Source organism: Lepidochelys kempii, chromosome 5, assembly GCF_965140265.1.
Source record: "Lepidochelys kempii isolate rLepKem1 chromosome 5, rLepKem1.hap2, whole genome shotgun sequence".
NCBI classification, from domain to species: domain Eukaryota; kingdom Metazoa; phylum Chordata; order Testudines; family Cheloniidae; genus Lepidochelys; species Lepidochelys kempii.
The window spans coordinates 72,068,183-72,087,707 of NC_133260.1; the positions used below are offsets into that span (position 1 = coordinate 72,068,183).

The 19,525-nt window shown below is 41.0% G+C and overlaps 1 protein-coding gene across 7 annotated transcripts in view; it reads left to right on the plus strand.

Moving 5' to 3' along the window:
- Positions 1-19,525, plus strand: part of APC (APC regulator of WNT signaling pathway) — a 189,218-nt gene that overhangs the window by 40,521 nt on the left and 129,172 nt on the right. For 6 of the 7 annotated variants that reach the window (XM_073344697.1, XM_073344696.1, XM_073344701.1 and 3 more), the window contains one exon: positions 8,316-8,468. The exons of the other annotated variant lie outside the window; for it this stretch is intronic. In XM_073344697.1, coding sequence (XP_073200798.1) covers positions 8,334-8,468 — 135 coding nt within the window. In that variant the 5' untranslated portion in view covers positions 8,316-8,333. The remainder of the gene's footprint in view (positions 1-8,315; positions 8,469-19,525) is intronic. 7 annotated transcript variants of the gene reach the window in all.

Below are 19,525 nucleotides of genomic sequence, written 5' to 3' on the forward strand. Positions count from 1 at the left end.
TTGAATTATGATAAGAATTAAAGCCAAACCAGATGTGTTTGACTGAACTGTTGTAACCTTATATTGTCTGCATTCCTATGTGAAGATTAGGTATTTAAATAATTGTTTCAGTTATAGAAACCATTTTACAAAAATAATTTTTTCTTTCTTTTTAATAATGAAAATATTTTTCAGTTCACTTAACTCAGGGAAACAGATAAATATTGACATAGTGTATAGGTAGACAACAGGCAGTTAAATTGATTTTGCTTGTTTGAAGTACTCTAGGGGGCACACCATCCAAGCAGCACAAAACTTGTTTCATAACTTCGTCCTTCATATAATTTCTGCATCCTTTCATATAAAATTGATCTGTGGACCAAACTTTGAAGATCTCATTCTGTTTCTATTTATTTGGAGAGTCCAACTGGAAGACTACTACTTAAGAGTAAGAACAGCTAGTTCCTGTACTGGGTAATAGAGAAGGGGTCGGCAACCTTTCAGAATTGGTGTGCTGAGTCTTCATTTATTCACTTTAATTTAAGGTTTCGCGTGCCAGTAATACATTTTAACGTTTTTAGAAGGTCTCTATAAGTCTATATATTATATAACTAAACTATTGTCGTATGTAAAGTAAACAAGGTTTTCAAAATGTTTAAGAAGCTTCATTTAAAATTTAAATTAAAATGCTGATCTTACGCTGCTGTCCCGCTCAACCCACTGTCAGCCTGGGGTTCCGTTCACCTAGGTCGGCAGCAGGCTGAGCGGGAGTCAGGGCTGGGGTCGTGGGAGGTGCAGGGGTCAGGGCAGGAGGCTAGGGGTGTGTGAGGGGGATGCAGGGGTCAGGGCAGAGGGCTGGGGGTGTGGGCTGGGGTCATGGGGGTGCTCCCAGCCCTCTGCCCTGAGCAGCTCATGGCAGGGGGCTGAAGGGGATATGCCCTGATTCCACCCCATGGCCCCGTCCCCATCTCTTCTCCACTTCCTCCCCGGAGCAGTGAGCGCGCTGAGGCTCTGCTTCTCCCTGTTGCTGGCAAGGGCCATCAGCTGATTGGCGGCAGTAAGGGAGAGGAGAAGGGGCAGGAACCCAGCATGCTGGGGGAAGAGGCGGGGCGGGGGGGAGCTTGCCTGCTCTGCAGCAGCAGCTGGCAGGACCAAGCTTCTTCACGCTGCCGGGGGTCGGGGGCATGGAGGGGCAGAGAAGAGTGGGCCCAGGCGGGCAGGATTTTTAATGGCATGCTCCTGCATGCCAGGGTCCCAGCCTGGGTTCGGCAGCGGGCTGAGCGGGGCTGGTAGCTGGGACTTGGCAGGCAGCAGCGTGCCATTAAAAATCGGCTTGCGTGCATGCTGTCTTTGGCACGTGTGCCATAAGTTGCCGACCCCTGTAATAGAGCTTTATAACTTGTCTAAAGTCTGGTCATGGTACCTTGCAGTGGTTGTGGGGGCAACCTTCAAAGTATGAACCAGTGCATTGTTACCTGCCTGAATTTGCAGCCACTCTCAAGCAATAGCTTAATTCTGTGACTGTGGAATTTGACATTTTTCTCAGATGCTACTGAATTCAGCATTTCTTCCATGAAACATGCTGTTAGGAGGCCTCTGAAACTTTGTTTTTTTGTTGCCCTGCCCTTCTAGAACCAGGTAAAACCACCTGTTGCTCTCCAGCTTTCCTCACAAAAGGAATTAATTGGATTTCAGTGCCTATTCCTTGCACTGTGCACTGGAGCTAGGTGCTGGGGAGCTGGGATTTTGAGCTACAGGGCAGCTTACATTCAGAGAAATGAAAGCTCCCCTTTCCCTGATGCACATGCAAGAGAGAGACATTCTAAGACAGGCAAGAGATACAAATATATTAGTGTGCTATATTGTCAATGGAATAAATTAATGTTGCCACTGAATTTTGGTTGTTGCAGTGATATTAAGTCCTGTTGTGCTGTGGAGGACCTGAGACACGGGGTATTAGTAAGAGGGAGAAGTTACAGTATAGAAGAATAATTATTAAACTCTTGGGGAGAGAGAGAGACTGGATGATCAGGGTTTGTGTGCTAACCAGGAACCTGGGAAACCCAGATTCAATTCCCTGTTGTGTCCCAGGCTACTTGTTTGATCTATTTCTTCTACTACTACTAGTGTAGAGAGCTTTGTCTCTCTGTGCTGTAGTTTCTCCGTCCTCCATCTCCTTTTATAAAGTGCTTTGAAATTTACAGAAGAAAAGCACTGTACATTTAATATTAAGACCTGAAAAATGGAGTAAAGGTGAACGGAAAGGTAATTGTTAATGGACTGTAGGCATTAAAAATATTTTACAGACATTTTCATTAGAGAAAAATATACTCAGCCCCCTTAAGTGGGTGTGGGGAGAAGGGGGTTGTTTTTTCGGAAGACATGGCTGTGGAGCTATTTCTCACTCTGGTGAGAAGGTTTAGTGCTTCAGCTAGTAGGTGATAGGAATATTTTTGAAGCCCTGTGTCAAAAAAATGGCATCTATTGTATCCAAGTGTCGCTCCTGCAGAATAGACATGAAGAGAAGTGATCCTTAAATGGTCTGCAAGTTTTCTTATTGTGTTAGGAGTATAACTGGCACGTCCAGAGAGACATGCCAGTTTTCGGTACTTTTCGTCTTCCTCTGCAGATGGGGCACGGATCACTTGTAGATTTAAACTAGTGTAAATGTTGGATTCACTGTAACTTTAAGTCTTTAAATCATGATTTGAGGACTTCAGGTTACAGGTCTATTACAGGAGTGGATGGATGAGGTTCTGTGGTGAGCAATGTGCAGGTGGTCAGACTAGATCGGGGCGGGCAAACTTTTTGGCCTGAGGGCCACATCGAGTTTCCAAAATTGTGTGGAGGGCCCGTTAGGGGAGGCTGTCTCTCCCCAAACAGTGAGGTGTGGCCCGGCCCCTGCCTTCTGTCCGACCCCCCTGCCCCGCTTCTCTCCCCCGATGGCTCCCCCGGGACTCCTACTCCATCCACTGCCCCCTGTCCCTTGACCACCCTCTACCGCCCCATCCAACCCCCCCTCATTCCTGACTGCCCCCCAGAACCCCTGCCCCATCCAACCCCCCTATTCCCTGCCCTCTGACCACCCTGACCCCATCCATACCCCCGCCCCCTGACCACCACGCCCAACTCCTCTGCCCTCTATCCAACCCCCTCTGCCCCCTTACTGCGCTGCCTGGAGCACCGGCGGCTGGCGGCGCTACAGCCGTGCCACCCAGAGCACCGGGTCAGGTTGCGGCTCTGCAGCTGCGCTGCCTGTCCGCCCAGAGCCTTGTGCTGGTGGCATGGTGCACTGATGCTGCAGGGGAGGGGGGACAGCGGGGAAGGGGCCAGGGGTGACCCTCCCAGGCTAGGGGGTCAGGGGCCAGGCAGGAGGGTCCCACAGGCCGTAGTTTGCCCACCTCTGGACTAGATCATGATGGTCCCTTCTGGCCGTAAAGTCTGAGTCTATGATTATACTAGAAAAATTTGTAGTTCTGTTACCTCATTGAGCTGACTCTTGGTTGTCTGTTTTCTCAGAGGTTTTGGGCCCCCTGCAACAGAGGAGAAAGTGAATTGCTTGGGATTATAGGTTTTGGTGGATCATAACTGAGCCTTGGTTTTTCCTGATCGTGGAATTCACAGAAAAAGGTGGCTAACAATATTGTCAACACTGAAGATTCATGAGATTTGGCTTAAAAATCATGAATTTAAAAATAAAATGTAGAGTTCTTTTTATTTGCTTTTTGGCTTTTAAGACTTTACGTTACTCGTTTCACATTTTAAAGCTTTTCTCTACCTCTAAAAGCATATTTTTAAAAATCATAAAAGCTGAGGTTCTCATGTAAGAACTTGACTCCAGTAGCTAGAGCTTGAAGCAAAACACTAAATATTGCCAGACTGATAAAAATCACAAAGTTGGCAACACTGGTGTGAATCAGGCTGTAACATTTTCTTTTTTCCAACTGCTAAATTTGGTACTGGTCTGATTAGCTTAGCTGTATTTTTTCAGATTTGAAAGCAAAGATCTTAACCACAGTTGCAAACAGTGTTGGGCCAGGCATCATCTGGTTCAGCCTGCTCCTCAGGACAAGAGGATCTCTCTCACTTTATAGGTCACTGTATAGGGTTTCTATAAATGTCATTTTACTTTTTCAGTGAACAGGAAGTGATCATGCAAGGAGGAACTGTGCTGTCAGCATATTTCTGCCCTCACTTCCATGTGGCCTTGGTTTGCAAGACACACTGGAGTCTTGATGTATATTTTTGGAAATTTGATCTTATGTTTAATGCTTGGGAAGTCCCTATAGTTTTTTCTATAAATGAATTCTGAATTAGGGATGATGGTTTCTAGACTAAGGGACTCTTCTTTTTCTTAGGTTCGTTTTAAGGAATTATTTCCACCTTGCTGAGGAAAAAGGCATAGCTATTATGTCCGGTATTTTAGTGGCTCCATGTCTCCCCTGCATATATATACAATAATCCTCTGTTTGTGTGTGGACTGGTATGAGAGTTTCTTCACACAAGATTTTACAGAAATATAGGAGCAAGCTAATAAATATCAGTGTCTCTAAAATGGAGAAATTTGGAAACTGAAAAAATGTGAATAGTAGAATTGAGTGAGAACCAGATTTTCTGTTTCATGGGAAATTCTACAAGTTCAAAAAAAAAAAAAAAATCATTCCAGAAAAGAACAAACCAAAATTTTTCAGAATTTCCTGTGACAGGAAATATTTATCAAGTGTTTTCATGTCTATCAAAATGTTTTGTTCTGGTTTTGATTTTTTTTAAATTAAAGTCAATTTTTCATTTAGAAATTTATTTTATATTCTAGTGTTCTGTTCCAAAATGTCAAAACAGAATGTTTGGTCCTTATCAAAATGCATTCCTTCCCCCCCAATGAAAATTACGCACTTCCACAAAACCCTCAGCTTTCAATGAATCTTCAGTTTTTTGAGAACCCACACTCTTTAATTTTTATATTGGCTTTCTGGTTAATAGCAACAATTTGAGGCAATTAAACAAAATTGGACAGCTGAAGTCAATTTTTAAATTCAGCTCTGAGGCTTGCTGGCTCAGTTGAATTAATCTGAGAGCAGAATGGGGAAAAGCAAGCTTCAAATTAACCATGTGCTGCATTCCCCTCTTAACTTGGTTACTTGAGAGCATTCAGTACCTAGTCCTGCCACTGAGGGACTTTCCAAAAGGACTGATTTTATTACTGTGTTTTAGGGGTGGAACTTTCCCCCCTTTCATTTGATAAAGTGACCCCACAGTATGTTATGTCCAAAGACACATTAAAGGCTAATATCGTTTACTGGATTTGGGACTGATTATATTAAAACATATAGCCAATTTGAGTTGCATCTACCTGGTTTACAACCTGTTTCAGATTTCTGGTATATTGAACAATCTTTTATTTTTTTTACTTTCTTTGTGATAAATATCACAAAAGGTACATTGCCTTTTTAAAAAGCTTTCATAATTAGAACTTTACGGATTTTAACACCCCTACCCCAAAAAAACTCCAAACAAACTCTGAGCTCATTTTTTATTTAAGAATCTTTTAATTAGGGTTATCCACTTACCATTCTTCCACTCTGTTCAGATCCTCTCATCTTCCATTTTTCTCCATTGAATTCTGGGGATGTTATAACTCTTTTATGCAACTAGTCCCACCTATTTCAAGGAGACTACATGCTTGAGTAAAGACCATCAGCATGAGCAAGACCGGCAGAGTCTGACCTTTGGTTTCATATTCATTACTCTCCCTCTCACCACTGACCAACCCAATTTATAAAATAAATAAATAAAATCTGATGCAGATGCTCAATACTCATAATACCACCACCTGTTGATTAAATTTAAAATGCAGTTCTTTAATAAACAGATGGCAAGGTGAGGTATCTGTCTTCCTGACATTTCAAAGGTGCAGCAAATGATCAATTAAATTTGCCACCTGGTGTAATCGTATAACCTGAAATGAACACTGAGATGCTGTTGACGTTACAAGCCTTAAAGACTGATAAAATACTGTTGTAGAAATTAGAGATGGAGAAGTCCATAGATCTAGTCCAGTGTAGGACTAGTGTGGGATTGCTCACTGTAGCTATAGAAAGAAACGGAACACTGCAGTTATTAGTTGTATTTCTTAGGTAGGCAGGTAGTTAACAAATAAATGAAATGTGTAAAACGAATGTAAAATGGGAGAGTGTGTGCACAGTTTTATATAAATATTGATATGTTCACGTAACATCACATACGATAATCAAACAACCTATTTACCATCACTCTGCCTTTTAGGTAGAATTAACTTTTTATCAACACAGACTCCATTGAGCAGAGCTAATGACTTCAGAGTGCCTTAATTTCTCCAGAATGGAGCCTCATTCCTAATGTGAGCACAGCATGGAAGAAATTTGGGATTTTTCTGGGACACTCTTGCACCCTCTCACTGCATCAGTTCCTCAAATGATTCATTCCCTTCTTAGCCCAGCTTCTTGAATGAGGTGAGATGATTGGGATGTGAAAGTTTGCTTCCTAAAATCAGAGGGTAAGAAGGTTTATCAGATAGCATCCATGTACTTTTATTCCTATTCCTCTGATCATCAGTGTGGGCTTTGTTTTCATCGAGTGAGCTAAATAAACGTAGGTCGATTAGAGAGACTTTTCAAAGTGTATACTGGAAATTTACAACAAATTAGTTTTTTAGATGGTCTTGGGTACAGTTCTGAAGGTACTGAATAGTTTGCAGACTGTACATGTATGCAGTGTATTCAAGACAAGATTTTAAATCTGAAATTTTAGATTTAAGGCAATTCCCAAAGTAGCACAGTCATGACTAGAAGATGAATATACCAACTTCTAAGCCTTCTATATTCCTCTTTTGATTTGTGGGTTTAATGTCTTATGACATATTCAGATAGGAAATTCTTTCTGTAAGGTTGACAAGGTGATAAGATGGTGTGCATGTATGAAATGTTAAGCCTGGTATTTTTCTGCTGAATGGCAGATGATTAAGAGATTAACTGTCATTTTGAAATATATCAAATTTGACCAACCTATTTACATTACTTCATACTACTGAATGTTAGTTGCACAATTCTTACTGTGTGCTAACTATTAAAGTCATCATAGGACACAATTTGCTTTTGGTTTTGCAATATAATTATTACAAAATGGCAGAAAAACGTGCATTTGGATACGTGAATGGCAGTGGTGCTATCTTGGGCTGGAATCACAAATATCATTACTTTCCCACAAATGAAGATTACTGACCAATCCATGTAGATTTGCTAGTGGTATTGTTAATTCGTACTATTTCAATTACAGCTTCTGTTGATAAAAATGTTAGTAATAACAATATAATCAACCTTTTATTTTGTCATTTCTTACCTTTCCTGCTCTCTTCCTCCCTATTTTCTATGTGTAATATCTTAATTTTAAAAATAATCAGTTATTTCTGCTGCTGTGCAATCAGATCACACATAGTGTTGGAAATATATTGCAGGTCTCTAGAAGTACAGACTGCTACAGTTGCAAAACCTCTCTGTTGGGACTGCTGCTACATTTGATACTGTTTTAAGATGTTTTGTGTTAAGTCTCTTGAATATTTATATTTGTTATCCTTTGACCTACAGTCTCCATAAGCCTGGTCTTGAGAGGTGCTGGTCACCCAGAAATCCCAGTGACTTCCTGAGATTTGTAGGTGATGAATGTCTTTCAGGAACAGTTTATAAATGCTTATTGATTGTTCTAAAAATGAGCTGTTAATAAGTCTTTACTCAGGTCATACACAAAGAGCAAAGAATATTATCCTAATGGCTTTCATACCACCTTGGCCACATCTTTCCTCTTGTTGCTTACATTGCAGTGATGAGCATGATATAAATATTTAGGTAATTGCCAATTTACTTGTCAACGCCTTGTGTGTAATGTGGAGCCTTCCCTGATGTCAGTAAGTCTCCCTAAGACTTAGAGCATTTTTTCCTTTCACTTATTTTACTTTTTGTCCTCACAAAACTAAGACACAAAAACATTCTCCCATACTTTCTCTCCTTCTTGTTTGTGTTTAACTTCTTGTACAGCAGCCATGTAATGGATATTGCATCATATATCTAAATAAATATTTCCTGATCAATTTATTTATGTACTTTTAAGATTAGCAGATATAAAACTTCTAACAACTTGTCTTTCCTTCTTCCTTGAATTTGTCATACTGATTATAAATTTAGTAATTTAATAAATGTTCATATTAAACTTTAGAAACTGGGGAAGAGAAGAGAGGTAGAATTGCCTCAAAGTTCACAATGCTTTTTTTCTGAAACACTTGGACTAAAAATCTGTGGTTTTTTTAGGTTCAGGGGTAGCCCAGGATGGCTGCAGCTTCGTATGATCAGTTGTTAAAGCAAGTTGAGGCGCTAAAGATGGAGAACTCAAACCTACGACAAGAACTAGAGGACAACTCAAATCATCTTACAAAACTGGAAACTGAGGCATCTAATATGAAGGTATTAAAAGAGTGTTCCTGTGTACAGGGAAGCTTTTGATGTAACCTTTTGTTTTGGAATATTTCTGTATGAACATTTTAAGGGTTATTAGATGCTTAGGGATCTTATTTGGTTTTAGATTCCGACAAAAATCTTCTTGCAATATCTTTAAAGAAGTGTATTGATCAAGTCTAATTTCTTTCAAGAAAGTTTTCATTAAGAAAATAAAAACAATTTCAAAACTGTTTTTAGAACCATCTTCCAGTTTTTGATATCCTCTTATATTCTGGTGTGTATTAATGATTACTGCCTTTTTTCTGCGACAGTACTTCCTAGCAGGAAGTCTAGTCTGTTGACATAGTTTGACAAATATAGTTAAGATTAAGACCAACTTTCTATTTATAGTGCTACTGTTCAAAGTGCTCTAAAATATTTATGACGAATCGGATTGTCTTGAAATTGTGTACCTCAGAGGAGTACATGATTTAGGTTAGTGAACTAAATTTGGGGTTATTTGAACAAAAGGTTCCTGAGATACAGCGCCCAGTATTTTTCTTTTCTTTTCTTTTCCTTAAAGTTCTTATTCTGGTAGCCAATTTTTGGACACAGATAGATATAAACCATGGCTGAGATTGTACCAGGCTCTCCAATGGTTGAGGGTTATCCAAACAAAGTGCATGACGTCTGTTAACCTGTTTGGGGGAAATCAGATTACATATAGTTTGCTTCTCCAGCTAGGTGTTCCAGCACCTAAGATTCACAGGACCTGTGTAGCGCCAAGGAAATTTTCTAGCCAATGAATCTGCACTCCGCATAATCATTGTGAGTTCAAATCCAACCCAGAGCAGAATTTTGAAGTAGTAATAAAAATAATAATTAATTAAAAAAAAAAAAGGAGGCATGTTGCTCCAACATGGAGTGTTTTCATTTTGGGGAAATGTAATCTGAGTACAGCAGAATATTCAGAAGTCACCAGAACTATTTCTGAAAAGAAAACCAATTATACATGCAGTGATTGCTGGGAAGGGTAGGTGATTAGGGGTAGAAGAGTAGGTGGAAATAAGGAGAGGGAAGTTGGAGTGTAGTGAGGGAGGGGTTAAAAGGGATGGATGGGGAAGTGAGGGATTGGAGGGGTCAGGTGAACAGGGACTGAGAGGGATGGGAGATTGGGAAGCCTCCAGCCTCTCTCTGGCACTAAAATGCTGAACAACATTTGCTTGTTTGCTGCCTCAATTGATCACAATTCAGATGGCAGCTGTTTGCTAAGTAATTTTTCATTTTTATTATATAGCTTTGCAAAATTTGGTAACTTCCTCACTTTTGCTATTGAATGTAGTAATTTTTTTTAAAAGATACTTTTCATTGAACTCTCTTTCCCGTATGTAGCTTGAAAACTACACCCCCATTAGCGCAAGGCTTTTTTTTTGTTCGTTCTGGTCTAAACTGCCATCAGACATGATAGTTTGTCAAAGAATTGCATTTTTTGCCACTACAGATATATATTTTAATCCTTGCATTGCCCTTTTACAGTATATTATGAAAATATATCTGCTTTGGTTTGGGATGAAATCACAGCCTTTTACACCAGCTGCTTGATGCTAAATTCAGTTCTAGTCATGTTTTTTCAATGAATATTTAAGAGGAAAATTATATTTAAAAAAAAAAAACTTTAAAAATATCAAGGATGATATTTTCACAAGAGCTTTCCAGTATGTCATCTCCCGCTTCGTTCACTGCAGTCAGGAATGAGGAGTAGGGAGTAGCAGATACTTTCTCTCCTTAAGATTCTGGGATGAAATAAGGAAAACAAGAACACCTAGAGATAGGAAAGTGTTTCAGACTTACCAGACTCTTAGAAGCCAAAGGTCTATGTGAAAGATGGAGATCACCAGAAAGATCTAGGGACAGCATCATGGTAGGAATACTAAGCCGCCTTCTTTTGCAGAAGCTAGTGATAGGAACTGGCTTCTCACTAGCACTAACTGGGACCTCATGTTGTGTGCTGTCTTTTCCCTCTTTATCTTTGATATTGGCACTTGCTTGTATATGAAAAAGTTGTCTAGCCCTGCTTTGATTTATTTTGCAGGCTGATCAGTAGTATTGGTTGCCCTTATGCAGTAAACCTGGGGATGGGAATGGCCTTGGGATAATCTTTGGGTGAACTTGGGCTGCATGCACCAAAGATATACTTTAAATTCTTTTTTCTTAATTTTTCTTTCATGGTCTTTAGCAGTGGCTAAGACAGTGATTTTGTTCCCTTAGAGGAAGCTACTTGCCTTCACAGCTAAAGTCAGTGTTTGTATAGCACAAATGCCATGATGAAGTATGGATGAAATGTTTATAAAGAAAAATAATTAGCAGGAGTAGACACAGAAATGGAGTGGATGAAAGCCCTGTCAACACCATATGAACAAGTGAAATTCCAAATACTCCGTCTCAAAGATTAATCTCTACTTTGGGATGTATTCTGCCATTGTTCATGAGTTGATGTAGAGCTTTAGCAGACCTGACACCAAATAAAACCCCAAAGAGGAGAAAATACCAAAAGAAAAGAATAGTTGAGATCTCCTGGGTTTGTAGAATTTTTACAGAAACATAGTCATAGTCTTTTACATCCTCTATTTGACCTGTACTAGAATAATCACAAATAGATTTTATCTATTCTCTGGATTGTTATTTAAATTTGTCACTTTGACCTACAGTTTTGTGGATAATCCTTTAATATTAGCAGATGCAGGGAAAATCTATTTATCACATTTTTGTGAGTATATTTTAAAGAAAGCATTTTAAAAAGTTAATATTTTAAAGAAATTGGTAATTATGTAATTCTAAGTGATAGCTGAGAGAGAATTGGGTGCAGATGTCTCATTCTTAATAATCTGCCAGTTTCAAAAAATGCAAGGGTTTAATATTAGAATTAAAAGTTTATAATTAGCTAATCTTACAGATACAAAGTCTGAAAGAGGAAACTGTTTCTGTGTACAGGTGACTTGCATCATACACGCATTTAACTTATACGAATTCAACTATATGCGCTCGGGGGGGATCGATCTAAGTTACGCAACTTCAGCTACTTGAATAACAGAGCTGAAGTCTACATACTTAGATCTACTCACCGCGGTGTCTTCACTACGGTGAGTTGACTGCTGTCGCTCCCCCGTTGACTCTGCCTGCGCCTCTTGCTGCAGTGGAGTACAGGAGTTGACGGGAGTGCGCTTGGGGGGGTCGATTTATTGCGTCTAGAGTAGACGCGATAAATCGATCCCCACTGGATTGATCGCCGCCCGCTGATTCAGCGTGTAGTGTAGACAGCCTCTACATTCTGTTGAAACCTCCTGCCGAAGAGGGACAGCCTTCTGATGAGAAGGAATTCAAAGCCAGCCAAGATTGGCTTAACAGTTTTAGGAACTGCTTCAACCTCAAAAACGTGCAGACTACTGGTGAAGCTGCATCTGCCAAAGAAGAGGCAGCAAAAGCCTACCCCGAACAATTAAAGAAAATCATAGAAGAAAAGGGCTATCTTCAGGAACAAGTTTTTAATGCTGACGAGACTGGGCTCTTCTGGGGAAAAAAAATGCCCAACCGCACTTACACTTCAAAATCAAAAAGACAAGCTCCTGGCTTCAAAGCAGCTAAAGACCATATGACTGTGTTGTTCTGTGGCAATGCAGCTGGGCATTTAATAAAGCCGAACTTGCTCTGCAAGGCTGCAAATCCCCGTGCCCTACAAGGCAAGAACAAAAATCTCCTACCTGTGTTCTGGCAATCAAATAAAAAGGCTTGGGTGACAGCAGCATTATTTCTGGGTTGGTTCCACAAGTGTTTCATTCCAGAGGTCAAGCGGTACCTCAAAGAGAAAGGACTTGACTTTAAAGTGTTGCTAATCATAGACGATGCTCCTGGCCACCCTGCGGCACTCTGGTTTGCGATTTAAGGGATTTTCAAGGGTAATTTTGACTATATGCGATTTTTGCCTTACACGCTGACTTTAGAACCTAACCCTAGTAAGATGCGACTCCACTATATATCTATAAAGAGAGCTACAATGATAAATGAGACTGGATGTGCAGTATTGTAAGGAGTGCTACAAATGATCAAGGAAACAATCTCCAACTTATTTTTTAAACTTTCATGGCATTTCAAGAATTAACTGTTTAAAAAAAATACAAACCCCTCTTCAAACCAATTATAGTTTACAGAAGAGATGCAAGTGCTGCCATTGGCTGTGTCAAATGAGATGCAGCAGTGCAAGAAGGTAAAATATGCTCTGTAAATGAGCAAATATGGTGTTTAGTGATCAAGACTGCTTATATTGGTCCATAAAAACTGAAGAAAGCTTGAAGATTCTAGAAGATGATAAAACATAAAATTCAGACTATTGATAAATTTGGAAGGAAACTGGAGCTTACAGCTTTATTTATTCTTGGTAAAATCCTGTAAAATCAATAAAGAAACAAAAAAGCAGTATAGTGTGTGACAAAGTTCCTTCTCTACCTTGGTGGGTCTTGCGCTTATTGGCAGATTTGCTTGCCTTGGAGCTTCATGGCAGCCCTCAGTTCGGCTGTTTTCGTGAACCCACACTCCAGGTCAACTCCTGTGTCTGACCAGGAGTTGGGAGGTTTGGAGGGAACCCGGGCCAGCCCTCTACTCCGGGTTCCAGCCCAGGGCCCTGTGGAATGTAGCTGTCTAGAGTGCCTCCTGGAACAGCTGTGCGACAGCTACAGCTCCCTGGGCTACTTCTTCATGGCCTCTTCCCAACACTTTCTTTATCCTCACCATAGGACCTTCCTCCTGGTGTCTGATAATGCTTGTACTCCTCAGTCCTCCAACGGTATGCATTCTCATTCTCACTCTCAGCTCCGAGCGCCTCTTGCTCCCTGCTCCTTACACATGCTCCACAAACTGAAGTGAGCTCCTTTTTAAACCCAGGTGCCCTGATTAGCCTGACTTAATTGATTCTAGCAGCTTCTTGATTGGCTGCAGGTGTTCTAATCAGCCTGTCTGTCTTAATTGTCTCCAGAAGGTTCCTGATTGTTCTGGAACCTTCCCTGTTACCTTACCCAGGGAAAAGGGACTTACTTTACCTGGGGCTAATATCTGCCTTCTATTACCCTCCTGTAGCCATCCGGCGTGACCCTGTCACAAGTGTTAAAGTTGTCCACACCCTTTTTCATCTGTAAGTATAGTACTCTTCTTGTCAGACCTTAGTTTTATTTAAAGTTTTTTAGAAATATATGTAGCATTGTAGTTTTACTGGAAGATTAAGAAGGGGCAGGTATAGTGTTGACCCTGCCTAGCTACCTTGCAGTAAAAACTACAGGTGTCTTGGCTGCACTAGGATTTACAGCAGGATAGCTAAGGGGCATTAGTTATCCTACTGTAAAAAACAGACTTTTTATATATAGATAGATACAGCCTTAGTGTTCTACGTATGACTAGGTTTCACCCCACTTTTCAGTTTATAGTATTCTGCATAACTCTTCTAGAAATTCAACAGCTTCCATTTCCTTTCTCCTCCATCCACATGTAGCTATAGTAAAATGTCAAGCATTTCACTTAAGTCTAGGAAACAGAATTAATTTATGTGAGCAGCTATCTGCCTACCTTTGTAGGGGGTTAAAAGCAGAGGTAAGAGTGCAAGCTGGATTCTTTCTCAATACATAAGAGGTTTATATATTTAATTCTCCCATCTGCTTTCCCTCCGTGTATTCCCTTTATAAGAGTTAATATACAAGACAAGATTTTTCTCTGGTACACTGATGTATATCTGGAGTAACTCCACTGAGAGCAGAATCTGGCCCTCAATATTTACTGTGACTGCATTTCTTACTATACAGTATAAACTTGAGGATGACCATTTTATTGCTGTTTGTGCACAATTGTGGTTATGTTTTAAGGGTGCCCTATCACTATTGTTGTTTGGACTGATTTAAAGTGATGATTTGGAGCAGTACTCCAAATGTGTGCATACATTTTTTTCCTTTGCTGTCAATCCAAAAGTTGCTTTTTCATTTTCTTCATAGTGCTAAATGTAAATTATATTCCCATGTTAAAAACAGAAGTAGTAGAGAACAAAGCACGTTTAGTACACAGTTTGTTAGATCAGAATAGAAACACTTGATGAAATTAATAAACAAAAGTAAGTTGAAAAAAATACAGGATGTGTATGTTCTACAGAGTTTCAATGTAAATAGCTTTTAAACTCTAGTTAGCTAAGCTCTGCCAGAAAGTCATTGGTTACTTTTTCATTTCAACACCATTCCTGTTAAATACTTTTTTAAAAGCAGAAAAAATACACACCTTGCTGATAACATAGTTGAATAAAACAGAGCTAGTGGCAGCAGTAGAGTGTAAAAATAAAGTAATTGGCACCTCGATCAGTGATTCTGCTCTGTTAATCATGTTTAAGGCTGCGAATTTGTCACAGAAGTCTTGGATTCCGTGACTTTCCCTAACCTCTGTGACTTCTGCAGCGGCCAGTGTGCCTGGCTCATAGGCAGCTCAGGCAGCCCTGCACCAGTCGTACCGGCCGCTGCTGGGGCAGTCTTGGGCCACCGCATCACGTTCCCCCAGCAGTAGCAGAGTTACTGTGGGAGGGGGCAGGGTTGGGGCACAGGACGGGGTGAGATGGGCTCTGAGCGGTGCTTACCTGGTGGCCTTCACATCCCCCTCACTCAGCTCCGGGGGGGTGGGAGGGGAAAGGCAGCTCTGTGCACTGCCTCCACCTGCAGACACTGCCCCTGCAGCGCCCGTTGGCCGCGGTTTCTAGCCAATGGGAGCTGCGAAGCCAGCAGTCTGGGCAGAGGCAGTGTGCAGAGCTGCCTGGCCACGCCTCTGCCTTGGAGCTGAGCGAGGGGGATGTCGCCACTTCCAGGGAGCCCCCCTGATAAGCGCCGCCCAGAGCCCACCTCACCCCGTCCCGTGCCCCAACCCTGTGTGCCCTCCCACACCCAAACTCTGCTGCTGCTGCGGGAGGAGGGAAGGCATGGAACCAGATAGGGAGTCTGCCGGCCCCGCCAACCCCCTCCCAAGGCCAGTGGGGGTCCTGGGCTGCATGCCGCCACCCGTGGCACCGCCCCTCCCCCCAAGCACTAGCGGCACCCCCAGGCAGCCCCTCTACCCCTAACTAAAACTTGTGGGCTATAATAGAAGTCATGGACAGGTCAGAGGCTGTGAATTTTTATTTACTGCCTATGACCTGACTTTTATTAAAAATACCCGAGACTAAAACGTAGCCTTAATCATGTTATCTGTTTCAATTACAAAAAGTTAAATTCAGAATATTAATGTTGATCTTGATCTGTATGATATTTGGTGATGGGAAAGAGGATATTTTATTCTATATACACTTGCCAAAAATTCTCAGCAGTTGAAAGACTAAGAATCCACAGGGAAAGGAGGCAGTAAGTGTTAACATATTTCTTAATACAGCTACTTTTAGATAAAATTCTGCTATTGTGATTCAGAAAGTGACATGTTTTACGGTGCATTCCTTAACATAAATTCAAAATACATTAAAATACATTGTTATCCTGATCATTTCTTGCTCTGTTTCTGATCACTATTGAGATGCATTCTAGCATATTAACTTTGAGCTGTCTTTAAATTTTAGCATTAAGACAGTTTTAGTGCAAGTTATAGGAACATTTAATTTACTGAATGCATTGTTTTGTGTTCCTCTTTGACATGAAATTACTTTATTTAATTGTTGTCTCATATCAGATATAAATAAGGGGCACAACATTAACAGGTAGGGTGGAATTGGACCAGAAGGTTTGCTTTAATTACATAATGAAAATAAAGAGACAATAATAGTATTTTGACCATCAGGAACTATTAGTTATCCTACTAGTAGAGAGATATTAATTTTTTAAAGCTTTTTAAGTTTTTTATGGCTTCTGTGAAGGACAGGAAAGATATAAAGTAGCAATATTTAAAAATTAATGCATTTGTCAAAACTAAGTATGAATACTTTATTTAGCATAACTTTATTTGTGAATATTTACCTTATGTTTATATAATTCAGAAGCAATCAGGCCAATGTACATATATGTTATACATTGAACAATATATTTACTTACAACATAAACAGTGAATAAATATAAGTTATTGTCCAGTGTGAGTGAATATGACTTTGTTACCTTTCTGTCTTCTTCTTTGATTGTGGTTATTCCTTTATGGTTTACTTCACCAATAAAACATTTAATTTAGAAAAGGACAATAGTTGGTGAAAACTGATGCTACCCTTATGCTCAACGGTAGAGTGCTGACCTTTGTTCCCTTTCCCATTCACTACAATCCCTACTGCATCTTCTCGTATCCCTATAAATTGCTGAGGGGCATGCATCCACATCTCCAGTTCCCTCAGTCCTGATCTCTTTTGTGTTACAGCTAGACTAAGAAAAGTGGTTGAGCCTAGATTGGGGCTTGCTATGATCTTGTAACTAACCCTGATCTAATCTTGAACACTTTTTTCTAGTGTAAACAAACTCTTTGCTTACTTCAGAGCACCTAGCAGTGGGATGACTTTAAACGGGCTATTTGGCTGTTCTGCAAATGCAATAAGTAAGGATCTGATTCTGTCACAGAGGTCATGGATTCCATGACTTCAACGGACTTCTGTGACATCTTCAGGCTGCCTCAGCAACAGGGCTGGAGTGGTTGTCAGCCCCCACCCAGGAGCATCAGCTGCTGGATCAGCCACTGCTGGGGCCAGCAGAGCAGTAGCAGAGGTCCCCAGGGCTGGGTCAATGCCACAGGAGGAGTGGCGTGGGACTGGAGCAGCAGCTGGAAGTCAGCCCCCACTAGGGATTCTTAGTAAAAGTCGGGGGTTTCTTAGTAAAAAATAAAGGATAGGCTGTGCGCTTTGTGAATTTTTGTTTATTGCCTTCAACCTGTCTGTTACTTTGCTAAGGTTACGTTTTTGTCATGGGTATTTTTAGTCAATAAGACCTTCTCTGGTACACTGCTAGCAGAACCTTCTCACAGCTAAGACTACCAGGAGGACAGTCTCCAAAAGGAGATGCCTCTTGTGTTTGAGGCCCTACTAATGGGCCGCCTTGTTGGTAATGGGAGTTTGAGGCAGCTTCCTTTTGTGGTGGACCATGGCTAGAAGAAACTCAAACACAGATCCCATTCACCCCCCGCCCCTTCCCAAAAGGGGAAATTCCAGTGGAGTCTAAAGGAATTTTTTTTCTCCTAAGGCAGCAGACATTTCTTTGGAAGCTTGTTGGAGATAATTCCCATGCAGGATGGCAGTATAGTCAGTGGAAGCCCGTTCAGCTTTATGCAAAAGTCTGAGCCCTAAAGGTAGAGAAACTAATGCAACCCATGGCACTTTTGCAAGCATGTGCAGTGATTGTGATGCCCTCTTTTTACTCTTAAAACTGCAGAGAAAATATTTTTGTTTACATACAGTGGAAGGTTTTGGTAGGGCATAGAGAAAGGAAAATCTACTTTTTAAAACTTGACCTTTAGATTTGGTAATAGTAAAATCTCCTGGCGATGTGGAAGGGAGAACTGTTTATTTTTAATTTCACATAATGGTTACTGTTCTAAACGTTCTACTAATATGGATTAGATTGGTATTAGGCAAACATGAGTGTTTTTATTTTCAGTGACCAAATACATTACAACTACAACTTCTGTAACTGAAGTGCTTATTTAAGATTTGAAGTTAATATGCTACGTTTTTCTTTTTGTGTTTTATTATGCACTAGTCATTAAAATTATAGACTCCAAAACCAACATTTGAGAATCTGGTTCCCAAGGCAGAACAATATGTATGCTATAAAAGTTGTATCAGTGGTCCCTCTCAGTGGCTTTAGGAGCTAGGATACTGTACCCTTTTCTTAGGGGAAAAGTCAACTATATTAGTATGGGTTATGGTCTAGAGTAGTTTTCATGCAATCATACAATATCAGGGTTGGAAGGGACCTCACGAGGTCATCTAGTCCAACCCCCTGCTCAAAGCAGGACCAATCCCCAACTAAATCATCCCAGCCAGGGCTTTGTCAAGCCTGACCTTAAAAACTTCTAAGGAAGGAGATTCCACCACCTCCCTAGGTAACGCATTCCAGTGTTTCACCACCCTCCTAGTGAAAAAGTTTTTCCTAATATCCAACCTAAACCTCCCCCACTGCAACTTGAGACCATTACTCCTCGTTCTGTCATCTGCTACCATTGAGAACAGTCTAGAGCCATCCTCTTTGGAACCCCCTTTCAGGTAGTTGAAAGCAGCTATCAAATCCCCCCTCATTCTTCTCTTCCGTAGACTAAACATCCCCAGTTCCCTCAGCCTCTCCTCATCAGTCATGTGTTCCAATCCCCTTAACATTTTTGTTGCCCTCCGCTGGACTCTTTCCAATGTATCCACATCCTTCTTGAAGTGTGGGGCCCAAAACTGGACACAGTACTCCAGATGAGGCCTCACCAATGTCGAATAGAGGGGAATGATCACGTCCCTCGATCTGCTGGCAATGCCCCCTACTTATACATCCCAAAATGCCATTGGCCTTCTTGGCAACAAGGGCACACTGTTGTCTCATATCCAGCTTCTCGTCCACTGTCACCTCTAGGTCCTTTTCTGCGGAACTGCTGCCGAGCCATTCGGTCCCTAGTCTGTAGCAGTGCATGGGATTCTTCCGTCCTAAGTGCAGGACTCTGCACTTGTCCTTGTTGATCCTCATCAGATTTCTTTTGGCCCAATCCTCCAATTTGTCTAGGTCCCTCTATATCCTATCCCTACCCTATATACCCAGTGTATTTACTTCTCCTCGCAGTTTAGTGTCATCTGCAGACTTGCTGAGGGTGCAATCCACACCATCCTCCAGATCATTTATGAAGATATTGAACAAAACCAGCCCAAGGACCGACCCTTGGGGCACTCCACTTGATACCAGCTGCCAACTAGACATGGAGCCGTTGATCACTACCCGTTGAGCCCGACAATCTAGCCAGCTTTCTATCCACCTTATAATCCATTCATCCAGCCCATACTTCTTTAACTTGCTGGCAAGAATACAGTTATTTTGTTACCAGGAACTTTGTAGTAAAAAATATCTGTCATCTAATACAGA